Below are 24,975 nucleotides of genomic sequence, written 5' to 3' on the forward strand. Positions count from 1 at the left end.
TGTAGCAATGCTGGCCGGCTACAGAAGCCCATCTAGGCCCTCTGAAAAAGAGTACCTTAAATCCTGGTGACGAAAAGTTGCAGAGTCTTGAGTCGAGGATGCGTTGTGCAGAAAAGGCGATGCGAGGTCTGGGTCTGAGATGCATCTTGTCACGTCGGTTCCAAGGGGCTGTGATGCATCGTTGTCGAGCAGGTCATCACGAGTGGGCTTGCAATGCAAAGTCTGGCATTGAGGATGAACTATTGGTTCCAAAGAAGATGCGATATTACGATATGGAGTCTTGTGCTGTTGCCTAGCTTACAGTCAACAAGATTTTTGTGATCCAAGGGCCTTCGTTGAGGATGTGTCACATAGCAGCAGTTCCAAGGAGGCTGTGGACTGCAAGGGTGATGTGTCAGTTCTGCTCGGGTTGCACCACGCAGCAGAGAAATTACATTGGTTCTGCTGGATCCACAAATGGGTCGGCAGAGGAACCCCCAGGCCCACTACCAAGAGGTCAAGACAGGGTATAGCACTTCACAGGGTATGAATAACAGATGGCAGAGTCCAGGTGTCGAGTTCAAGGTTGTTGAAGGCTTTTTTCCCTGAGCCTCAAGTCAGGAGGCCGACCAACTAACCCGAATTACTCTGGGGTCCTGAATTCAACAGATGTAGGTCCAGTCCTTCTCACCCAGGCAAAAGGACAGTAGGGCAGGGGTCAGAACAGGAGGGCGACAGTCCTTTGGAGCAACTGCCCAGTAGAGTGACAGCCCTTATAGCGGCGCAACAGTCCTTCTTCCTGGGGGAATCCCCAGGTCCAGAAGTGTACTAAAGAGTTGGGCCTAAGGGTCCAATATTTATACCTGGTGCCCACTTTGAAGTGGAGGATGCTTCTAGAGGTTTTCACCCCCTGAGGTATCAGTCATCCCCTTCCTCTCTTTCCTGTTTCACTAGGCTCACAATAGACCAGTGTTGAGCCCTTTGTGATGTGCAAGTGATATCTCTACACCCTCGTTAACTCAGATTGGCCCATCCTATGAACATCTATCTTCACTTTACCTCACTGTCGGGAGCAATACACAAAGACCAACTGCCAGCTACTCCTAGTCATGTGACCCAGGTTCAGGTTGCAGGCACCACATGGTTAGGACAAGTAAATAGCAACTTTCTAAAGTGCCATTTTAAAAAATTGCGATTGAAAATCCAACTTTAGCATTAAAGTGGGCTTTTAATTAAAATTCTTTATACACCAACTTGACCTGTCCATCTTCTCCCAAATGGAAGTTACAGCCTATTAAATGTAATAAGGAACTCCAATGTTATCCTGTAGGGAGCTATTAGGCCTTGCAGTACTGATAAATAAATGTAGGAGTTTTGACTACTAGGACATGTAAAACTTAAAAGCATATGTTCTACATTTTAAATACAGCGCACCCTCCCCTCTGGGCTATTCAGAGCCTACACTAGGGTTGTCTTAGATGTTATAAAAAAGGAAGGTTTGGGCCTGGTAGACCTGAAACATGTTTAAAGGGCTACTTAAGTGGGTGGCACAATCATCAGTGTTGCAGGACCACTAGTAGCATTTAATTTCCAGGTCTGGGGTACATGTAGTACCACTTTATTAGGAAATTGTAAGTACATTAAATAGGCCAATGGGGTGTAAGCCAATTTTACCATGTTTGAGGGAGAGAGGACAAGCACGTTAGCATTGGTTAGCAGTGGTAAAGTGTGCAGAGTCCTAAAGCCAGCAAAGACAAATTCAGCAAAACAGAAGGATTGAAGGCAGAATGTTAGGGAAGTACCACACCAAGGATGCCAGATCTAAAACTTAGTGAATGTCAACACGCAGGCAACAGGGGGACATCCACTGCTCCATGGGAGCCCCTTCTCAATGCCCCTTCTCATTGTGCCTCCATTTTTATTCTACTGAAGCCTGTGACCATTAAAGGAACAGAGATTGAATTAATAGCATTTTGCAAATGCCATTGCAAGGACGGAGTTCAACAGTCTCTTGATGCGTATTCAGTGGGATTTGCAGAGTGAATCTTGAATCATTAACACCATGTGTCAGGGTTTCAATAAACGTTTGCTTATGGCCTTTTTGCAACATGCTGGATTATCACATCTGACGCAGACCAAAGAAAGATCCAGGTCACATTGGAGAGGTTGCATATAAAGAGCATCTGCTGTTCAAAACAGGTTTTCTGGCATAACCATTTAAGGGCCCCTCAAAATATGTGTGACTTCTATAACCAATGAAGTTGTCTAACATATGTGGATGAGAGCCATTTGCCTTTGAGAAACCCCTAACTAAATATAATTTTGTATTGAGAATATAGTTGACATGAACAAAGCAAACCATTAATTTAATTTTATGTTAATCTCTTTTGCCATTTCCCTTAGCAATAATATATGGAGCCAGGTACATGCAGAATGCATAGCTCTTTACAAGTAAACATGCCTCAGTAGACAATACTGTTGCCTGCATTCCCATGGAGCAGCCACATAACTAGTAGTTCTGTAGACCAAGCAGAGCTATTCTCCTCACAAACTCACCCCTCTTAATAATGGTACGTTGAACGTGCATATTTGTGTTTGTGTGTAGTTTCACCGTGGCTTATAGCTAACTTATTCTATTGGGCTTACGTACATACTGCATGGCAAGTTAGAAGGGCAAAATAGTGCTTGCATGTTTTTACTACAATAGTGTTATCACAGTAAGTCAGGCCTAAGACTCAGGATGGTGACGTGAGCAGAAGCCTATGAAACAGTTTTAGGCCAGGATGCAGACTACTGCTCTACATTGATGGCAACTGAGTGAAAAATGTTGGTCAGACGAACTAAGAGGTCTCACTATTCTAGTGAACATATGTTTATGCATTCACACCCAGATTTATATTTCTTTTTTGATAGCTTGTGTGCCCACAGTCTTGCAGTTTAGTAGCACTGTGAACAGTTACGTTTTCGTATTGCCACTTCAGTGGTACTCTTCACTCATCATTCCAGCACAGCAACCAAACATGCTGTTCTGCACTGTGTAAGGGGGGGAAACAGTGCAGAATAATATCTGCTGAGACTGCTGTTGTCAAACCACTGTATGGATGCTCTGATTAGACTGCCTTGAATGATGCATAGCCTTGCACCAAGTGAAGAGCTGAGTGTATGGTGTCTAACATAGGATTTGTATTCTTACCCAGAAGTTCCCCATGTACTGGATATGTGCTACACACTTCATCACTTATGTGGTTTATTTTTTGAAAATAATGACATTATTTTCCATGCTTAATGACTACTTCAACGGGAGGTGGGTAAGGTGTGGGGGAGGGGGTGGTTTACGGGGCGGGGTATAGTTTGTTTTAAAAATAGTAAAGCCCGCTACTAGAATAGGCTTTGTGTCACATGGCTGTTTGAGCTGTTTCACCTAGACGCCCCTTTATGTAAAGGGATATAAAGAGCACATTCACAGCACAGAATACCTCTGTGCATCTCTTTCCATCATTTTGCATAATGTTGCTGTGGCACAAATTGCTAGTAAATCTGTGCCTATGTCTTTTTGTGTTACATGGATTCATATTGCCCTTTACTACCAGTTGTACGGTTGTGCTTGTTGGCTTAGTGTATTCCTTACCACTCCCTGTTGCCTAATTGGAATACCTAGTGCTTTCATCATAACCCGTGTTGTCGCTTCTAGTCTTGTAATTAAGGTCCCCCATCAGTATGGTGAAGTTTCTCTCAAGTCATTTCTCTAGGATGGACTGGAGTTGGTTTGAAAAACATTTTTTATCTTCTTCTTTGCTGTCATTTGTAGGTGCATAGCACTGGATAACATGTATGTTGAGACTCTTTTTTTCTGTTCAGAAGGTTGCTGTGATGTTTCTGGGACCATGACCTTTTCAACCAAATAGAGCTCTGTTGGCTGCTGGCATTAGCATCAGTGATACTCCATGGGTATGTTGGCCATTCTGTTCCTCATGTCCTGAATAATGCAGCATTCCTCCTGAAGGCAGGCTGTTCTGTCTGGAGTGTGTCCATGAAATCTTGCTGATGCCATGCAGGGCAAGGTTGTATTTTTTTTTGGCTGTCTTCTCTGTCTTGTACAAGGGACGCACATTCAATGTCCAGATGGTGATACTTTTGGGCTTCCAGGTATCTCTGGCTTTCACCACAAAGTGTTGTAGCTCTCCATGAAGGAGAGTCCACCTTCGTCCAAGGCTGGGATGTCTTTTGGTTGAGGTCTCTGCAACTAAGATTTTTTTTGCATGGTGGGATAGCAGCCGCGGCCCGTGGAGGGAGTTCGGTGGGGCAGGGAGGCGGTGCGGGCGTGGGGGGGTGGGTGGTGATAAACAACGGAATATGGATAATTGAAGGTAAGTAAACAATTTACTAAATAAAATGAATTTCGTAGCGCACTTTGCATTGCAAAATGCGATGCAGCGCCCGCTACGAAATTTGTTTTATTTATTAAATTGTTTACTTACCTTCAATTATCCATATTCCGTTGTTTACCATGCCCCTCCCTGCCCCTCCTCCGCACCGCCTCCCTGCCCCACCGAACTCCCTCGAGGGGTCGCGGCTGTGGGATATCTAGCCTCGCAAATACCCCTCCTCCTTTAGCAGCTGCCCGCGGGACCGGACAAAGGGAGCTTAGGTGAGACTAGAGGAGCACACTTAAAGCCCAATCTTTTCCTCTAACATAAGAGCAGATGTGGACTGCTGAAGGATGAACCTTAGTGTTGGTGCATTTATAAAGCACTTGATTAGCAGAGGTTTTGTGGCGTTAAGAAGATAACTTGGTCTACATTAAAAAGTTTAAAATGCTTGGGAGCATAGACATGACTTTGAATAGTGTCTAAATATACCCAGACAAGATCAAGCCGTGATTGCCTGGTAGAGTATCATAAAGTTTTGCCAGCCAGACCAAAAAGTTGCGACCATCCAGCCTGCACTTGATGAATTGAGGAATAATAAAAATATTGGCTGTGAATTAAAATTAAACTCTTAGGGGATCCTATCCCTTTATTTGTTTATTGTTGAAGCATCTAGGTGCAAGTCTTTTCAGACATTTCAGAACAGTACAAAGTACCTTAGTGAGGATCCATTTGCAGATGGGAAACTAGGGTAGTGTTCGAAGTAGAGAGAAGGAGTGACAAAATCGAGGGGCAACTAGTACCAATCAGACAGCAGATTTCTGAATGACCTTTATTAGTTGAAGAGGACAGTTTCGAAGTCCAGCAAATAAGGAGTTGGCATAGTTAAACCTAAATCCAGTTGTATCTCAATGACAATGTATTTTCAAACATCACCGAGCTCTTAAAACCACTCACCAGATAGGGAGGAGTGTAGTCTGGAGATTGACTGTTGCCCCTTTTCTTAACGGATAATTAATGTACAACTACTGAATTTACTCTGTATTTGTTTTGTTCTGTATTGATTTTAAATGTTTGCAAACTTTTGGTATCACAAACTGTAATCTGTAGTAAGGGCTACTGAATGGCACAAGCTATCCAATTTTCAGTAGGGCAATTGTTTTCCTTCAATTGAATTGTAACCATTTCAAGGTTCAAAACATTAGCTCTTTTCAAACTTCACATCCATGTCTATTTCAGAGCTGTATAGTATTGTTCTGTGCCTTTTCTTTCTTAGTGCTTTCTGACCTCAGCAAACACTAAAGCTTTTGAAACATTATATAACCTATGGAGCCATGGACTTTGAAATTATTGCAGTATAGTGCATTAACATCTCCTTTAGCTACACCAGTTTTTACATGATATCACTGTTCTCATTGTCATATCACCAGCTCAAGGTATGATTTTTCTGTTGCATATCTGAATATGGTATTGTGTGCATTTTCAGTTTTTCTTGTTACTATTTGCACTAAAAAATGCATGATATATATATATGTAGATTTTATTTATAGTGTATTGTTGAACAGTTGTACATTATTACAACTGTGATAACTGTGTATCACTGTCGATTTTCCCCATGCACCATCATCAGATGGTATTTCCTATATCGTTCTATTTTTTCTATTGGAGGGTGTTATAGTTTCTGTGGTTTGCAATGTGTGGTCATAGATGTTCTCCAGCTGTGAGCTGAACTACATTTGCTACTGTTTTGGGTCATGTTTGGCTGTAGTGACTCTTGAAGTGCAGTTTGTGGGTAGCAATGGGCTTACTCTTTTGTGGGTGGGTTTATGTCCTTGCCTAAACCTCTTCCTCACCATCCCTAAAACCCTTCCATTTAGTAGCTAGTAAGTTCCCTTTTTCAGCCAGCCCCCCCCCCGCCCCTGCCAAATTTACTACTATGTAGCACATTAATATGTGTGAAGATCTCCGCATAGAAAAGAAAGGTGGGGATTTACACTTGTAGGTTTGTAAATTGCATTTTGTAGTAATTAGTACTACCGTTGTATTATTTTACATACTACAAAATGAAGTAAATCGGGCCCTATGTGTATATACAAGTGTCTTCATTTAAAAAAAAAAAATCTGTATATTCTATGGCACATCAGGGAGAGTGAATGGTATATTGTAAGCGCACCAGGCACTGTACTCTCTATCTCTTGATACCCTCACTTTTGCACCCACAAGGTTCCACATGTTTATGGGGTTATTCCCACTTCCAATGCTTCCTGTGATGGTAACACCCAAGAGATTTAACTAACTTTACGGAGGATTTCAATTATGGAGACAGGTCCTTTTATTCCCTCACCTGATGGGAGTCCTCGTACCCTCCTCCCCTTCCTCCACAACTCTTTTATTTATTCAGCTAGAGGCCCACTACAGCCTGTCCTCTGATGGATGGGTTGCCTGGACATCCTTCCACAATGTGGTGTGCTGCAATAAATTCTAGGTATGCCTACCTGGACCCAAGAGGTTCCAGAAATATCTAGCAATATCTCCTGCTCTGAAATGGAAATTCACTCCACCCACTCAGGCTTCTGACCATGCCACCAGTGAGTATTATGGCTTCTACTTTGAGTCAGTGAGCCATGTTGACATCTGCCGACCTATTTAGTAACATCTACAAGCCATTTGGCTTGATATTCCTCCTTCAGTTTGACCCAAAGTACCACACCAGAACATGCCCGTTCAGTTTTCTTTTATCCTTTCTAGTCACACTGACTTGCACAGCTCCACTGCCCACTATGTCATTTTAGGACTCTGCTACTAATAATGAGAAGCTGTCACAGATTGCCATTATGCATGGTGATGCCTTGTGAGTTTATAGACTGCTCGCACCCCACATATACGATTCAAGAAACACATAATGTGTTACAGTATGAGGCTTTTACTGAGTATTAATTGTGATCCACTGCTAGTTTTCAAATGTAGTTCAGGACCAATTTCAAGAAGCAGGAATTACCGACCATTCTAGGCCTTTCATTCTTCTTGTTGGCCATAGCTAGTGGTGCCAGTCTTCTGGTTGGCCTTACAAATAAATGAGACAATTATCATCACATCAGGGCAAGATAGGTGATGCCCTCTGTATAACACGTGGTTTTACAGTTTTAAAGTGATTTGCTTGGTGGCATATGGCCTCCAGTGTAAACAGCTTGTATTGATTCAGGTGTCAACAGTTGAAAAGACTCTACTTTTTTAATCCTTAATTTTCCTTCTGCCTTTCCATAGGCATCTCCTTTGATCCCAGTTCCTGGGCAGTCTGTACAATCCAATCTGGTTTGTAAATCAAGTCCCTTTTATGAGTCTGCTATGTGTGACATAACCTCACAGAATGTCAACAGTACAGCATATTACATTAGATGTTGCACTTCTCCAGGTGACACTCTTCTTAGTGAGAGATCTGAGAAGTTGACGAGGAACTGGGTGGGCAAGGTGGCTAGCAGTAGCAAACAGCCTTGGTCATTCGCCTCCTCCACTGCCATATTCTGTTCTCTCTCCTAGAGGTATGAGGTGCTGTTATGTTCTAAAAGGATCTGCAGCTCCAAATGATATGGACATGGACTGAAACTGGTGATAATTATGTATTCGCTAAATTGGATATGCTTATATTCATATTTGTGGTAGTCTCAAATGATGCTCCAAATACATCCTAACTGTAAGGAAATCGGGTTAATGGTTGTGCAGGATGTGAGCCCTGCAGAAGTAATAGGTCCACAATTATGCCCTCACTGGGTACAGAGGACTCCATTATAGAGCTAGACTCTCTTAGGGTAGCAAAGCAGAGCAGACCAAGCCTACTCAGGGGAGGTGGTGTAGGCTAATAATCAGCATTCCCCGGCAAACGAAAACATCACTAAATAAAAGATTGTCCTTTTTGTGCTTTTTGTTAGAAAAAAGAAAAGTACATTTATCACCCACACACTAGTAAATACCATGCAGTGAGTTCCAAATATATACATATGGTGGGTGGAAATAATGTTAGTGACATTCTGAAATACTATTTGATCCCTACTGGCTCTTGTCCCCCTAAAATCACAAGCATCCCTATCTATAGCAGGTAGCACATTATAATATAGGGGTGTGTAACCAAATAAAGCAGGCCTAAGAGCTTTGTCAGGGTCACCTCAATGAAAACCAAGAATCACATGCTAAAAATGATCTCTCTGTCACTGTAATCAGGTTTACATGCAATCATCCTCGTCAACAAAGCATTGCAGTCTTTATAAAAATCACTGTCAACAATACAGTTTAAATAAAGCATTGCCAAACAAAGTAACACATCTATGTCTCTCATCTGCCACTTTAGACCACAGAATATGCAACCATAGGACCAACCACTAGAAAGTCCTGCTCTCTCAGGCTGTAGAACAAATGGTCCTAGATGTATTCACCCTGGAAACCTAGGGTCATTTTACTGAAAACCCTTCTGAGGTGTGGCGGAACCAGGCACTATGGAGAACTCTTTCAGTGGAACTAGGAATTTCAAATGAGAGGTCTGGACAATTTCTTGAAAAGCGTGTGGCCTAACGCACACATCTTTTTCTTCCTTTTCTTTTGTTCTTCGGGTGCCTGGTCATACACAGGCCCTCCAAGGCAGATCCTGCATAGGGGGCTGTGGGAGAAGTCCTAGGGCCCCAGTGGTCCATAGGGCTCCCTTGACACCCCTGCTGCTTGGGAGGCAGCTGCATTCTCCTTGTTGGTCCCGCAGGGTGGGAGCCATTTGGTTCCTCGCTCTCATTAGCAGCAGGAGCATCACTGTCCCATTGCCCATGAAAAGCACAGGGAGGAAGGCTGAGGGCCCCCCAGACTGGGAACAGGTGGGAAATATGCATGGCATACCAGCACATTGCAGTTCGGGGATGCAATCCAGATTCCAACGATAAACGCACCATCTTCTTTCTCTTCAGGGCCTGGGAATGGATATCCTGGTCTTCTTATGTCTACCCTCGGGGTGATCGGGGCCCCCAGGGGCTTTCAAGTATGGGCCCCACTTATCCCCGCTCCTCATGGTATGTTGTAAAGTGTCTTGCGGTGTCCTCCAAGAGCTTGGCCTTCCATGAGGAAACTAATAGAAGATGCGACGGAGCGGCATGTGCTCTGTTGAACAATTGCAAGAAGCTTGATTCACTGGCTCCCTACACCCGCTTTCTCATTTGCTTGGTTTTTGGTGCCTCTCTCCTCCTGCTGAGGCACAGAAGTCCAGGTCTTCCCCTAACTGTTCCTCAGGGAGGGTGAAGGAACCAGCCCCAGTCCTTAGTCCTTAGTTTGAACAATTTAGAATTTTCTGATTCAATTGCATTGTTAATAGACAATCTATTTTAAAAAAGGTTGTGAAAAAGGAACTAGCATACCTGAGTTTCAGGATGGACAACAACACTTCCTAAGATAAAAAAAATATTGTACCCACACCCAAATAAATTAATACATGTTGCTATAGATTTTCATGGATTTCATACAACCACTTCATGTATATAAAAATTCCTGCCAAGACACCTTACGTAAAAAGTTACTGTGAACAGCAGCTAAACAACACAACTTCTAAACAAAAGTGAAAAACACAAAGGGAAGAAGAAAAGCAACATAATTTAAAACAATAATACATACAGAGACAGTCTTCACATATCACACACATTCACATAGTTCAACGTTCCCTTGCGTTAATAAGACACTGTGTGGATGGGGACTGTGGTTGTCATGATAAACTTACGGCAGTGGACTGAGTGGAAACTCAGGTCACATCACCCTTCTTTTCAGAATGGCTGCATAGTTTGGAAATCAGTACATCTATATCTCTGAGGGTGAGTCAGCAGGTGTTTTGCACCCATAATGAAGGTAATTGTGTTATATTAAAATACTAAAGCTGCTTGTACATTGCACTGGATACTTTTCAGGGCCTTGCTGGGGTGTCCATTCCATCAATGACAGGAGCCAGTGGTAATTACTAGATATTTATTCCAGGAGAGCAAGCAGTAATGTCTGCCCTTCAACTAAACACTCACCCAACTGCCATTACAACATATTCTGGAATCCTCACTTCCATGGTAACTGTTGCCCATGGTTTTAGGCTGAACCAGATACCGCACACCCTTCCGCTTTAGTAACTAACTAACATTTTAAATGCTATACTAATACATTTTTACAATTCTTCTTCTTAGGTTAACAAATAATACTAATAATTCTAATCATGTTAACATGTTGTTATAAATGGGAGTCTCTAGTTGGCAATGTTTTGAACCTTTGTCCAAGTAGAGACTCTTCTTCCTAGTCAAGGTAAGGGGGATACACTTCTAAAATAACCCCTGCTCACCCTCTTGGTAGATTTTCAGACAGGCTTATCTCAGAGGCAGTGTGTAAAGCATTTGTGCACACATTTAGTAACACAGTGAAAACACTGCGAATGGACACCACTCCAGTTTAAAAAATAAGTAATCTTTATCTAAACCAAAGAAGACCAAAATGACTAAAATCCAAAATATAGCAATCAAAATGTACTTCTTAGAAGGTAGAAACAGTTCTGTCCATAGCCAACTATAGAGGCAAGACTTTCAACACAAAGTACATTGGATTCGTCAAAATTGTAAAAAAAAAACAGCCATAGGGAAGGTGATGCGTCGGTTCCTTACGCCCAGGAAATGTGATGTATCGGTTCCTTACTGAAGGGGATGTGATGCGTCGGTTTCTTACTGTGCGGGATAGTAATGCGTCAGTTTCTTACTGCGCCCTTTGTGTCCCTGTAGACTTGGCGCCCCAGTGCGATGCATGGGGATCGGGGATGCAGCAGTTCTCAATGCGGCAGCAATAGCGCTGTGATGGCCTCTCCAGCCGCAGTCCCACGATGTGTTGGTTCTCACAGCCGCACAGCCGAGCATGTGTCGTAAACAATGCAGTGGTGTCAGACTTCTGAGATCAGTGCACAGGATTTGTCATGCAGCGATTTCTCCAGCAGAGGGCAGGCGCTGCATCAGTTTCTTCGGCGATGCATCAGAAACAGGTACGGATGCATTGTGCTTGCATCGGTTTCTTTGGCGATGCATTAAATAGGTGTGGATATGTCACTCTTCTCGTAGTTGCATCTCTTTTCTAGCTCCCAACTGCAGGAACAACCTCCAGAGGCCCAACTCAGCAACAGGCACCTCTTGGCAGGTCAAAACTCCCAGCAAGGAAGTTCAGGGGAGCTGGTGGTGAAGTCTCTGTGTTCCTAAGACTTCAGACCAGGAGGCAAGCTCTACTTCAAGCCCTTGGAGATCTTCTTCCAGCAGGAGACACAGAACACAACAAAGTCTTTATCCTCTCCTTGGCAGAAACAGCCACTGCAGGCTAACCCCAAACAGCACACAGCAAGGTGCTGTACTTCTCCTTCAGTTTTCCTAGCTCTTCTCCTTGGCAAAGGTTCCTCTTGAGTCCAGAAGTATTATGAAGTTCTGAGGTCTTGGCCCCAATATTTATACAACACTTTCCTTTGTTCTCTTGTGGCAGAGAGGCTCTGTGCTCAGTCAAAACCAGTTAACTTGCCTCTTATAAGGCTGTTGCCACTTACACCTTTGATAGATTCTAACCTTTCCCAATCGTCATTGTTGCTTGTATCACTCTCAATAGTATTACTCTCCCTCACTTCCAACTCTAGACTCCTTCCACCAAGAATATCCTAATTCTCCTTCAATCCAGACACCTTCTATCAACATCCTGATCCTTTCATTATCACAAGTTTTTTCCTTCTTCTCCTCTCTTCCTTCTCATCTCCTTGCTTAATGACAATCCTTTTTTACATTGAGGCAACTTCCTGAAAGGGCAAATCTTTCCATCCGACAAGTTAGCAGAACAGTCATACACCTTGCTATCCATTTTTACACACACCCTCTCATCCGTTTGCAAATCAACATCCCTTACTTCATTCTTTTTATCATTGTACTCCTTGTATGTCTTTTTAGCCAGTTCCCAATTTTTCTCAGCCACCTCCAGTGACCATTTCTTTTCAAGCTCCAATCACATCAAAGCCTTGATATCCTTGGTAAACAGTTCACGTCCTCTCAAAAAATGTAAAAGGACTGTAACCCGTCACTGTGGGTGTAATTCTGTAATCGCAGATTAATTTACCTAATTCTTTTTTCCCAATTGTTGCCTGCATTAATCACAGCTTTCATACTTCCCATGATTACTTGATTGAATCTTTCAATACTGCCAATTCCTCTGGGATAGTACACTGCTGTGTGCACTGCCTCAACTCCATTCCTGGACATTACATTTTTTTACTTTTCCACGTAAAGTGTGGCCCATTGTCACTGTGTAATAATGTTGTAGGAATACCTTCCTTTAAGAAAATTGTTTCCAAAAATGAAATAATAACAGTTGCATCCACTTTGGAATGAATGCAAACGTACGACCAGTTGAAATACAAATCCATAAATACTGCGATATATTTCAGCACCCCTTCACTATCCAGAATGGGACCTAAAATATCCACAGCTGAAGCAACCCGGTGGCTTTCAGGCATTTCTCTCAAACCTAAAGGAGATCTAAAAACTTTCCTCAAATTGTCAGCATTCATTCACTTTGTACAGTCCCTTACAATTTTTCCATGTCCGAATCCACACCAGGTCACCAACATGAATTCTTTACTTTCCTCTTTTAACTTGACAATGCCTCCACTTTCCTCATTTCCTTGACACTTGTGTACCACTGGTATTAGTGGTGAGAATGGTGCGAGCATTTTGATCAAAGCCTTGCAAAGCTAAGGATGTACATTTGTCTTCCTTTATACCCTGAAACTCATTCTGTAATTCCACATTCCATTTATATGCCTTGTGTTTTGTGCCTATTGGAGCCTGAACTTCCTTTCTACAAATCCGTGGAGACCTGGGTATTCAGCGATTAACCCCCTATTGCCACCAGCAATCGATGTCTGCTGAGTGATGGGAGGCCTTCGGGTAGCCACTTGCGATGTAAGAACTTCAGAATAGAGTAAGTAATTGCCTCAACTCAAAGGACTTTTTATGCAAAGTTTCAAAAAACGCAGAATAAAACACTGGATCTATGTTTTCTTTTTTTGAAAAAAATTCCCTCATCACTGATCTCATGCCCAAGGTAAGTGACAAATCTCTTACAGAATTTACATTTCCTCAACTTTGCTGTAAGTCCGTTTTGCTCAGGATTTCTAGAATCTCCCTCGGCTTACCATCATGCTCTTCCTTGCTCCTACCCATCATAAAAATATCATCCTGGAAGTACATCACTCCTTTTAAACCCTAGCACAGTCTGTACATTTACCTCTGGAAGACTGCAGCCACTAAGGCTAACCTAAACGACAAACAAATAAATCTGTAACATCCAAAGGGTGTGATGAATGCGGTCAGATTCCTACTGGAATGATGAAGAGCTATATGATGGAAAGCTGAGGATAGATCTATGGTTGAAAGCCACTTGACTCACTTTGTCTCAGCTAATAACTAATTTATTTTGGGGAGAGAAAATGTCTCTACTACTATGTTTTTCTTTAGGTCACGCAATCTATGCATAATCCTATTTACCCATTAGCTTTTCTAACAGCCACCAATGGGAGCATCCACTCAGCACTTTCAATTGGTTCTTTTATTCCCTTCGGTTACAAATTATTCAACTCATTGACCACCTCATCTTTAACTGTTAAGTGAATGTTTCTCACTTTGTGACTCGCTGGGTAACTCCTTCCTTGGTACAAGCTTATGTACAAATCCCTTCTGGTTTCCAATACTTCCAGAAATGATCGGAGTGTGGTCTTGGTGCTGCGGTTGCTTCGGAAGCTGGATTGGGAGGTGTCCAGGACATGGTTCCCTTTAATAAACTCGGAGAGTTGAGTGTTGATGCCTTCTTGATGCCCTTGTCTGTGAAGGGGAGCCCGGAGATGGGTCTGAAGTTCTTGAGGTCTGTCAGGTCAGTGGATGGCTACTTTAGCAGGGGGTTGATCTCAGCATATTTTCTGTCACCGAGCAAGATGGCAGACTCAATAGAGCAATTGATGGTGCTGCGAAGCTCAGGGGCGATGCAGGTGGCTGCTCTATTAAGATGTGATATGGGCAACAGTTTGAGAGGCTCCAGAGTGAATGCTCTTCATCCTCTTGAATATGTCATCTGTGGTGAGTGGAGTCCAATTGAGCAGGATCTGTTGCAGTGCGGCGTGGTTACAAGTGGTGGCGTTGGGCGTTATGGGAGGGTCTTGAGTGTCGAAGCTTTCTTTCATATATCTGCCTGATCTTGTGGTGGAAGAAGGTGCCAAGTTTGTTGGAGAGGTCTTTAGAGGCTGTCTGTAGTCTCGCTGTTTGGCCTTGCAACCTCCTTGACGATGGCAAAGTGTTCTTTGATGTTGTGTGGTTGGTATTGATTCTGTCTTGGAGGGCCGTTTCCTTTGTAACATCTTACAAGTGTAACTTTTCATTAGGACTAGATAGAGAAATGGAGCTTAGGCTCCCTGAACTAGTAAAGGTGGTTTTTAAATTGTGTGTTTGAAAATGCCACTTTCAGAAAGTTTATGAAAAACAAGGGAGTTAGGCCCGATGGCACAATGGTCAGGTAGGGCTATAAATTTAACAAGAAAAAAGTGATTACCTGAGCCTTCAACCAGCTTTCAGCATATATTTTTTAAGCTGAAAGGATCAACAACTTAAACTTTTGTTTGATCAGGTTTTTATTAACCTGTTTTATTTTCTGAATAATTCATTTGTTTTCTGAAAATTCATAGAGAAAGACTTGTCGTCATATCAAGAAAATGACATACAATAATCAAAAGAGCAGTCAACAATCTAATTCATAGTAAACAATACACATTAAACATTACACGAAATGAAAAACCAGAAACATACTAATAACAACAAAAATCACATTAAGCAACTTTTTTTTCTACACGATTTCACAATTAATATTCACAGTGTATAATTCATCAGAACTTCAGAATCATCTTTTGCGATCAAAGGGAACAATATTTTGCAAATGGGGGAAACAGTTCAACTCCCTCCGTGTCTGCGAATAACCGATTTAAGTCCCTGTGTGAAAAAATTGCCAACGCGTTTCGAGTCCTGATCCTCACGGTACAAGGACTCTCGTCAGGGCTTCTGAATTTCTAGAATCGCACTGTGCTTCATTCCTACGTGCAATGATGATTTCTCTAGAACACTATTAAACACAATATTGCTGTTATTCATGCTCCATATTTTCTCCTTCAAACGTAAGCGTAAGGCTTAACTGCCTAGACTCTACAAGAATACCTGGCGTGGGGTTGTCTTGTCGTCTCCTGATTATGAATCATTTGTTGGCGACCTGCCGAAATTAAAACAATTATCAACGTTGGCAACCATAGTAAAAAAAAGAGGGCAGCACAGCAAGCCTCTTTTGTAAAAACGTTCCTACCTGCAAAGATGCTGTGTGTCCACTGCCTGGATACGACACAGTTTTCAACTTGACAAACAAATGCATTTTTTTGTGAAACCGCCCCATAGCACACTTTCACTTTAATGGTGGACACGCCCCTTTGCTTAGACACAATTCCTCTAAGGAAAGGGGCGTGGCCAACATTAAAGTGTAAGTGTGGCATGGGGCAATTGAAAAAAATTAATTAAATAGTTATTAAAAATGCAGCTGCATTTGACGCAGCAAGTAAAGCAAAGGCACAGTCGCTACTATCAGCGTGGTGTGCTGTGCTATGTAAAGAAAAAGAATACATTGGGAGAGAGTGTGTCCATTAAACTAAATAGTGCCCGGAGGCTATATTTAAAGCCTACAGAGCAACAACACATGTAAAATGGGGTATCCTCATGGGAGGTTACTAATGAAGACAAGACAGTACTAAGGAGGGACTAACAAGCCTATTAACGAAGCAGAAGCCAGTGTTTAGGAGTGACAATGACACAAGCCAATGAAAAATGTGGGTGGAGGGTGGGCGGGGCTTCAAGCCCATACTCTAATACAGCATGCCTTGCAGAGCAGCGCATGTGTTGCCCAGGCTTGACCTAAAAAGGACAGCTCAAGCTCTGTATGCTCTGTTTAGCCTATAACCTCAGCCGTAAATTGGATGCCGCCTACAGGACACTCTCTGAGCCTGTCAGTGCAGCGCTGGCACCCTGCTCGATGGAGAGAATAGAGCACAGGTTTAGGAGGGGGAAGATGGATGACAGAGAGGGTGGCAAAAGAGGGTGGCAGGAGACCAGGTATTTTTTTTATCTTTGAGAGTTGAGTGCATGTTATATATGGCTTCCTCATTTCTCGCCTGCCCATGCTCAGCAGTTGAAAGGGAAGCAGATGATTTTTGGGACCAAAGATAACATAAAATTATAGATGGGTAAAAAGTAAGTAATAGGGATGCTTTTCACCTTGGGGTTCTGAGAAAACACCATAGACAACTCGAGCTTCGCTCTTGTTTTCTATTTGCTATCGATCCGAACCCTCCGGTGTAAAACATCCCACTCTATCTTGTCATTGAATGTTCTCTCTCTGTAGTCCCTACCATGCGGCTTGGGCCTACTACTTGGAAAATGGCTTTTAATGGCCAATAACGCTTTATCAGTGGCTGAAATGTTATGTTAGTACATCTTGTAATGTATGGTGGTGCCAAAATCTGGCTTTTAACCACAAATGTTGTACAGATGGCAAAAAGGCATTTGCTGTGAAAGAAGTTGTTTCGATGTGGAGTTCCAGTACTTGACACCCTCACCTGAAGCATCCTGGGAAATGGCGTTCTGCCTTTTACTACCAAATTTCTTTTAAATCTACATCAAATATGATAGTGCCTTGAAGCAGTAAAGACCAGTTCAAGCAGCAGCATGGGTCATTGTAACCCTTGAATGGAGCTGGACCTTTGAGCACTACTTTACAGGCACCTGTCTGTAAACATGTGGATTGTAGACATCCACGTGTCGCCTGAGGCTCACAGGATTAAACCTTAGTGACTGCTACATCTAGATATCTCTTCCCTAGAAATCTAAATGTGTTTATCCTATTTTTCACTGTAGAACTGATGCAGGTGATTGTGGTAAACAATGCTTTATTTTTCTTTCTCAGAAATGTCTTGTTGACACATTTTCATGAAAGTTTGTTGTAACATATTATGACATGCAAAGTTATTAGAGTCTGTGTGTTAAGAGAGTTCATCATACAACAACAGTTTATTCTGTAAGCATAGACAATTGATTTCTGGCATGCATGTTGAATGTCCGATTTAATGGCACAATCGAAGATGTGATGCATGCGATTCTAGGCTCATCCATTATTTATCCTACCTTTCCCTACTATTTTATTTTACATTTCTCCCTTTCCCCGCTACCTATTCTACTTCTTTGGCCTCATCTGTAATCCTTAATTCACAAGCATGCCAGAATCTCTATGCTTAGAGTGCGCTATGCTCCACAGAAGGTCTTCCATTGGTCTGGTTTAAGAAATGCACAAATTCATTAGGAAACCCCTATCCAGGCCGAATTTTACTGATGTCTACATTTTCACTTGTCACTTGCTTTTAATGGATTCCCAGGATACACTAATGAATGGGTTAATAGGGAATGGGATCATTGTTTTGACCATCATTCCCTGCAGGAATCTCATATAAGGGATATGCTTTGCCAAGCCATGAAGCTGGTGTTTGCAACGAAAAAGTCCTTGTTTTGTAGCATGGGTGGTAATATTTTACCATCCAATATGTATGACATTGTTTTGACTATTTCTTGTTTTACCTTTTGCATCTTCCAACGAGTCAGTGGGGCTCATTCCTCAAATCGTGTTCAGTATCTTGTGGGCCTGTTTTACTACTTGTAATAGTGAGTATTTGTCTGAGTACAGGGGCTCATTCAACACATGCTTATGCTCAATTTTAGTCCAGCTGGCAATACTGATCTTTTCAGTAAAGGCAACATTACTGGTATAAGAAATGGAATGTCAATGACCAGTCTAAGCAAACGCAGTCTTGAACCAGGCTCTAGGCGTGGGAGAGTGCCCCACAATTTCCCAGGGTGTGGAAAACTGCACTAAAATCACCCATATTCGAAGTGTGGGAAGGAAAGCATTGGACTAAAAAAAATGTTTTCCTAGAAAACAGGAAAAAACATGCCTTTGCAAGGCCTATATGTCTGGCCTTTTTTGCAACTTTTTGATAATAGTTTAGCAACTTTGGATGTGTTGTGTCTTGCTGTCTTGTCTGTATGCTGTATTCAGCCTGGGGTGGTACAACAAGATGAAAACTGGGATTAAGGCCCTTATGCTGGGTAGAATGTATAAACCATAGCCCCCCAGGATACTGGGCCATGGATTAGGACATTTTGTGCCACAAAAAGAACATTTTGTTGCACAATAATGCGTTTTTGTAGCAATTTTGAGTCACCTTATGTTAGCGGAATTCATAAGTTAATTAAACATGTTTCTTGTGATAGATGTGAGCTGCATATATGGTGAACTTGTTGATCACAGTTGTTATTAAATGATGGGGTACTGCGCAGATATGACAACTGGTGGTTATATTTTAGAATGATGGTGGACTAGGGAGATGGTCATGCTACAATTGTCCCTCATCAAAAAACACAAACGATAAAAAGCTTTTGTAAAAAAAAAAATGATAAGCAATAAGTCATTTTGCCAGGGTGCCTGCCACCTGAAAGAAATATAAATGTATGAAATTGTAAGTGCCTACCTCCATTATTTTATATCTGAGTGAGTTGCAATACCAGTGGTTGACCATATGCCTTGTTGGGCTTACTACAAAAGTGTAAGGGCCTAATTCAAAAAGGTAAACTACACTTTCCTATAAGTTTACTATTTCTCAGTATTCACAAAGGTAAACTTAGACGAAAAGTCTAACTTTGCTACTTTTCGGTATGCACAAAGGAAATCTTAGGCCAAAAGTCTAACTTTACAACTTTTCGGTATTAACAAAGATAAACGTACACCATAAGTCTAAGGGTCCAATTAACAAAGGTAAACGTAGACGTTTGCTCTTAACCTAGACCAAACATCTAAATTCACAACTTTTGGAATTCACGAAGGGCATTTACGAGAAGTATCTTTATGTCTGCACTTTGGCTAGATCTAGTGGTAACCTACATTTGTGAATACTGAAAAGTAGTTAAGTTAGGCTTTTGGTCTAAATTTACCATTGAGAATACCTAAAAGTAGTAAATTTAGACTCTTAGTCTAATTTTGCCTTTGTGAATACTGAAAAGTAGTAAACTTACACAAAAGTGTAAGTTTACCTTTGTGAATTGGGAAGTTATTACAAAAGTGTAAGTCACTACAAAAGTGCAGTTTGTGAAGACCGAAAAGCAGCAAACTTAGTCAAAAGTGCTAATGTACTCAAAAGTGCAGGTTCTGAATCAGGGCTTCAGTTTTGTAGTGGCAAAAAGATTTACTCACACAAAAATTTTTGTGTGAGTAAATCCCTTGTGAGGTGCTGGAGTGGGTTTTGAGAATGGAAATGCTCTGAATATTTGTGCACATCCTCAATCATCCATATAACCTAGTATGCTCAAACCTACACTTGACCCAGGGAACAAGCAGAAATATATTCCTAAAAAGATAATTTGTTTTCCAGGGTAGGTTTAGAATATACACAGTAGTGGAAAGGTTGTGGTGAAAGGGCTTTCTCCACAGAGAAAAAAAATTGGCACCAGAAAGGCCATTTTCTCATACACAGTTGTACTCTAAGTCCAGTGGAATAAAATTGTAAAACACTTCTATGGAGACAGTATTTCATAATTTCTTTAAGAATGTTTTACCATAGTATTACATTTTCTAGCTGTAAGCAGTAGAGGTAGAACGTTTGTGAAATTTTACAATTAAAATTAAATAAATGTAATAATATTTTTGATAAACTTTTACTCACACGTGGTCATTCGTGGGAATTGCAAGAAGTGGCAGGAACGGACTGAAAGTAATGAATACCACATGAGTGGGACCTTAACTTTGGAACATGTGTTTCATCCTATGGTTACTGGTTAGGCGACCTGGGCATATTCTAAGAAAGTTATAAATTAACTACTTTTGTGTGCAATACAGCATTATATGTGATTCTACTGTTATTCAATTGTTAACGTAAGCATAGAGATCTGATAGCTGAATTATGTTTATGGCTATAACATACACAAGACAGAGTGACAGAAAATTCTGAATGCCTGTGGTATTGGCCATTGGTGATGTCACATTCAAGTAGCTTTTTAACGTGAGTGAAATATTTGTTTAAAGGGAAAACAAAATGCTGCACCCATTTTAATCAACACATACCTATGCGTACTATGGCTGTCTTACCAATATATCTATTTAAACTTTTGCCGACCTGTTGGGGACAAGGTGGCATCACAGTTTCAAGAGCAACATATCCTAATTAAATTAGATGAAGCCAATGTAAGGCCCACTGACAATCCCATGGTCCCCCCAAGTGTGCAACACTCCCAGTTATGTTCAGAGGTGAATTGTTGGAGAAATCTACTAGAGGAGAAGCTGCTCCATATAAATATTGTAACATTTTGTCTTAAAAATGAACCAAAGACTAAACTGACTGTTAGCAAAAGAGATAGGAATGCTGCCTTCTCCTACCCCCCAGGTCTACCAGGCATGGTTGTAATCATGGTTCACAAGCTTGCCAGCATTTGTGGATGTGCCATACTCAACAGACTGTCTTCTGTTGGTTATAATTAACACCTTGACTGCTGCAGCTATTCCCCCTCTGTGCTAACATTTACTGGATCCCCTTGTTCATGACGAGCTCAGCTCGTCATAAGCACACGAGCAGTGTACTGCATGACGAGCTGAGCTCGTCATGAGCATGGAAGGGGTTAAGGAATCCTAAAATCATTGAGAACACCCATGTTCAAATCCCGTTTATATTGACCTCTGTATTTTACACAAACTATCTGATGTTCTTTTAATAGAACCCCAGGATTCATTACTGGCTTGGTTAATAAGATGTGGAGTTGTTGTTGTGATGTGTGATATTTTCTGCAGGAATCGCTGCAAGAATCTCAAGGGTTGTCTAGATGGCATTCGTAATACATTGTTCTGCTAGTCCATGGTAAGGCAGGTAAGAGTGTCCCATGAATGCTCAGGTTAGCATTCTCCACCACTGGCTTGAAATTTCCAACCGAGTTTGATGACGAGATCTTGCCTTGTAGTGAAACATTGGGAAAGGCATACCAAGGTGACATGTGGAGCTTTTCTAACGAGTGGCTCAAGGGCCTCCTGGACCACTGGATTTATTTCAAGATAAATCTACTGGGATAGACTGTGGGGTTAACCACACTTTAATATTAAGCAATGTTGACAAACTTGTTTTCTGAATTCATGTACAATTACTTATCTCATTATACTTTTTTTTGCTTCTGTCTCATTTAGATCTCTTCAACCAACTAAAAAAGCAAAGAAGTCAAAGATGATAAATATGCACCCTCAGCACTCAAACCACCGGCTTCCTTCAGACAAGTGACCTCATAAAATGAGCCAACAACAAACTCCCCAAGATTGGAGTTCATCCCAAGGCCAACAGCCGGTTGCAACTTTCTCACTCTTGTGAGCAACTTCCAGAGAGCGATGCATCTTTTCCTGAGCTTTTATTCCTTTCTAATTCCCTGAGTTTGCATCGCTGAATGCATTGGAGTGACCAACCAGCAATTACTGTTCATTTGTGAGGATCTACACCACAAGAGTTAGCCCACTGCCCAAAGGCACATTAGCTACATTGACTGATCCAGCATTATGGTAACAGAGGCGAATGGCAGTGATTAATGAGCAGAGAGGCAGCATTTATAAAAGTTTGCTGTGTTGGATAAAAATCTCAGAACTTATTAAAATAGTGTTGATTTCACTCTGAATAAAAAGTTAAAAGCAGTACTAAGTTGACGGTAGCAAAGGCAATGTAAGGATACATTGTTTAAACAAGTGAGTGGCACTATCTTTTATTTTTATGGGGTTGCTTGACTCTTCAAGAACACAAATGCTCATCATATATGGGCTAAGTTAGCAGCAACAAGTGGCTTTTGGCCTCTCAGCCTCACGGAGACCATTTCCCGCTATACCTCCACACATCACTTATGTACCCAGAAAGAAATCCCAGTTTGCACTTCGTCCATGACAATTTTGGGATGAGAGGTAGTTGAGAAAGGTCGACTGCACCTCCCTAATGAAGGCCTGCAAGTGAGTGCCGATTGAGTGAGCTGTGCTGGTGATACTAAAGATGGTGCTGCCTCCGCCAGACAAACGTCACGTGTGTCTTACGACGATAGTAATCATGACCAGCATGGCCTTCATGGACGCCTATCTTGTGGAGCAGAACCAAGGTCCAAGGAAAATTGGAGTCTGCATCATAGTGCTGGTGGGGGACATCTGTTTTCTGATTGTGCTCCGCTATGTGGCTGTTTGGGTGGGTGCCGAAGTGAAGACTGCTAAGCGGGGATACGCCATGATTTTATGGTTTCTCTACATATTTGTCCTGGAGATCAAGTTGTATTTTATTTTTCAGAATTACAAAACAGATAAAAAAAATCTAGATACAGTTGCAAGAAAAGCATTGACGTTACTCCTGTCCATCAGTGTGCCAGGACTCTACCTGGTGCTGGTTGCTCTCGATAGCATGGAGTACGTAAGAACGTTTAGAAAAAAAGAGGATTTGAGAGGTCGTCTCTTCTGGGTTGCATTGGACCTCTTAGATATTTTGGACATCCAGGCTAACTTGTGGGAACCCCACAAGACAGGCCTACCTATCTGGGCTGAAGGTCTAATGTTCTTCTACTGTTACATTCTGCTCCTGATTTTACCTTGTGTTTCTTTGAGTGAGATTAGTATGCAAGGTGAACACATCGCCCCACAGAAAATGATGTTGTACCCTGTCTTGAGCCTCGTCACCATCAATGTCGTAACTATTTTCATTCGGGCGGTCAACATGGTCCTTTTTCAGGACAGCAGAGTCTCGACCATCTTCATTGGCAAGAACATCATTGCTATCGCCACCAAGGCGTGCACGTTCTTGGAGTACAAGAAGCAGGTGAAGGAGTTTCCTCAGAATGCCATTGCTCTGGAACTGCAACAGAACTCAATTTCCCACAATCAGACTATTCACAGCACACAGGGGGTTTCTCAAGAGCAGTCTCCATCCCGTGAAATACTGGACACATGACACCATCCCAGGTTTGTAGTGACTGCTCAGCCTGACCGTGAGTAGGGTGCAGCTCTAGCACTGGACAGGCCACAGAGACCACCATCAGAGACATAATGGGCCTGTCCTGCCAGTTGGAGCGCTTCCAGGCACAAAAAGAATATTTTACTAAAGCAATGGAGTGTCCCTGGACCTCTTCACCTCAGGTATAAACCCTTTTACCCTAGGCATCATTTCAGTAAAACCAAAATGTATTAAAGCTCCTTTTAGCTCTCTCTCAAACAAATTTTCCTTGAATTTTCCTGTTGATGAGATATGACCCACTTCACTGCTCAACAGAAGCCTTTGTAATCCTAGGAGGAAATTTGGATTTTCTTATATTCATCACCCAGATCAAAGATAACTGAGTGAACTGTTAAATTCTTGTTTTAAATCTTGGTTTACTGTTTCTTAATGCAGTGATGAATAATTTCCTACACTGTCTGACCTGTCTATGGTTCTGTTGTTATTTTTAAATATATACATACTCCTTACTGTTGATCTCAACTAGTGAAATATTCTGTGAGTGATAGGAAGCAAGAAAAAAGAACATATCTAGAACAATGCCTGTTGTATGTGGAAATGTGTATATTTAGCGAACCGGTGTCCAACGTACTTCCATTTTTGACAGATCTCCACTAACTATGTGAATTAGATTAATTGTCTGTAAATATGTTATGTGGTTATCCTGAAAATCTGGTCTGGATCTGGCCCTCCTGGACATATGTTGGACACCCCCGCTTAAGCTGCACTAAGGTATCTCTTCAAGGATGAGCATTTGACAGGGTATAGTAAGCAGCAGTCATTTAAGACAACTTGGTAGAATGTATTTTAGTTGTCCGCAACTATGTGCATACCGAAAGAAAGTTGAAGGACTTCCTCAGATGACCTTTCATCGAACATCAATACAAACTTTGTAAGGTTCTGGCCAATGCAGTCATTTGGGTGGGCGTGCATTTTCTAAATGGGTTAATTGGTTGTCATTTCTGCCCATCCCAATGTGCCAGTTACTGAGGTAGCTGGAACTGCCCACTCACCTCGGGCTAGTTTAAGGAAGCCTCCAAGTTTATAAATAAAGCATTCTTAGGCCCTTTTCTAATTTTTAAAATGAAACTAAAAATGTCAGGTTTGTTTCTGTTGCTGCAGCTTTGAATGCAACAATGTGTACAGCAATCTCATTTTTTGTAGAGTTTTCTTTTATATTAATGTGAGGAGCAATGAAAAACTGTCCGTTGCACTTGAATTAAAAAAAAAAAGGAAACATGTCGAAAATAATTTATTTCTGTTGTCATTTTGGTTTGATTTTAGTGGATTTTGTGCTTTTGTCCTAATTTGCTTTTTTGGCCTCCTGCTTTGTTGGTACTTTTTTTTTTTGGGAGACTGTTTTAAGGGCACTGTGTCCGTAATAACGTATTGCAGACTGTCTCATAAAAATGATGCCATGAGAACAGGAAAGCGAATGGCAAA

At 41.7% G+C, this 24,975-nt stretch overlaps 1 protein-coding gene across 2 annotated transcripts in view; it reads left to right on the forward strand.

Annotated features, from left to right (window-relative positions):
- TMEM121 (transmembrane protein 121) overlaps positions 1-24,717 on the forward strand; it is a 657,309-nt gene extending 632,592 nt beyond the window's left edge. For both annotated transcript variants that reach the window (XM_078662004.1, XM_078662003.1), the window contains one exon: positions 21,714-24,717. In XM_078662004.1, coding sequence (XP_078518130.1) covers positions 22,552-23,490 — 939 coding nt within the window. In that variant the 5' untranslated portion in view covers positions 21,714-22,551 and the 3' untranslated portion in view covers positions 23,491-24,717. The remainder of the gene's footprint in view (positions 1-21,713) is intronic.
- The last annotated feature ends 258 nt before the right edge of the window (positions 24,718-24,975 follow it).

Source organism: Lissotriton helveticus, chromosome 9 (assembly GCF_964261635.1).
Source record: "Lissotriton helveticus chromosome 9, aLisHel1.1, whole genome shotgun sequence".
Lineage (NCBI taxonomy): Eukaryota > Metazoa > Chordata > Amphibia > Caudata > Salamandridae > Lissotriton > Lissotriton helveticus.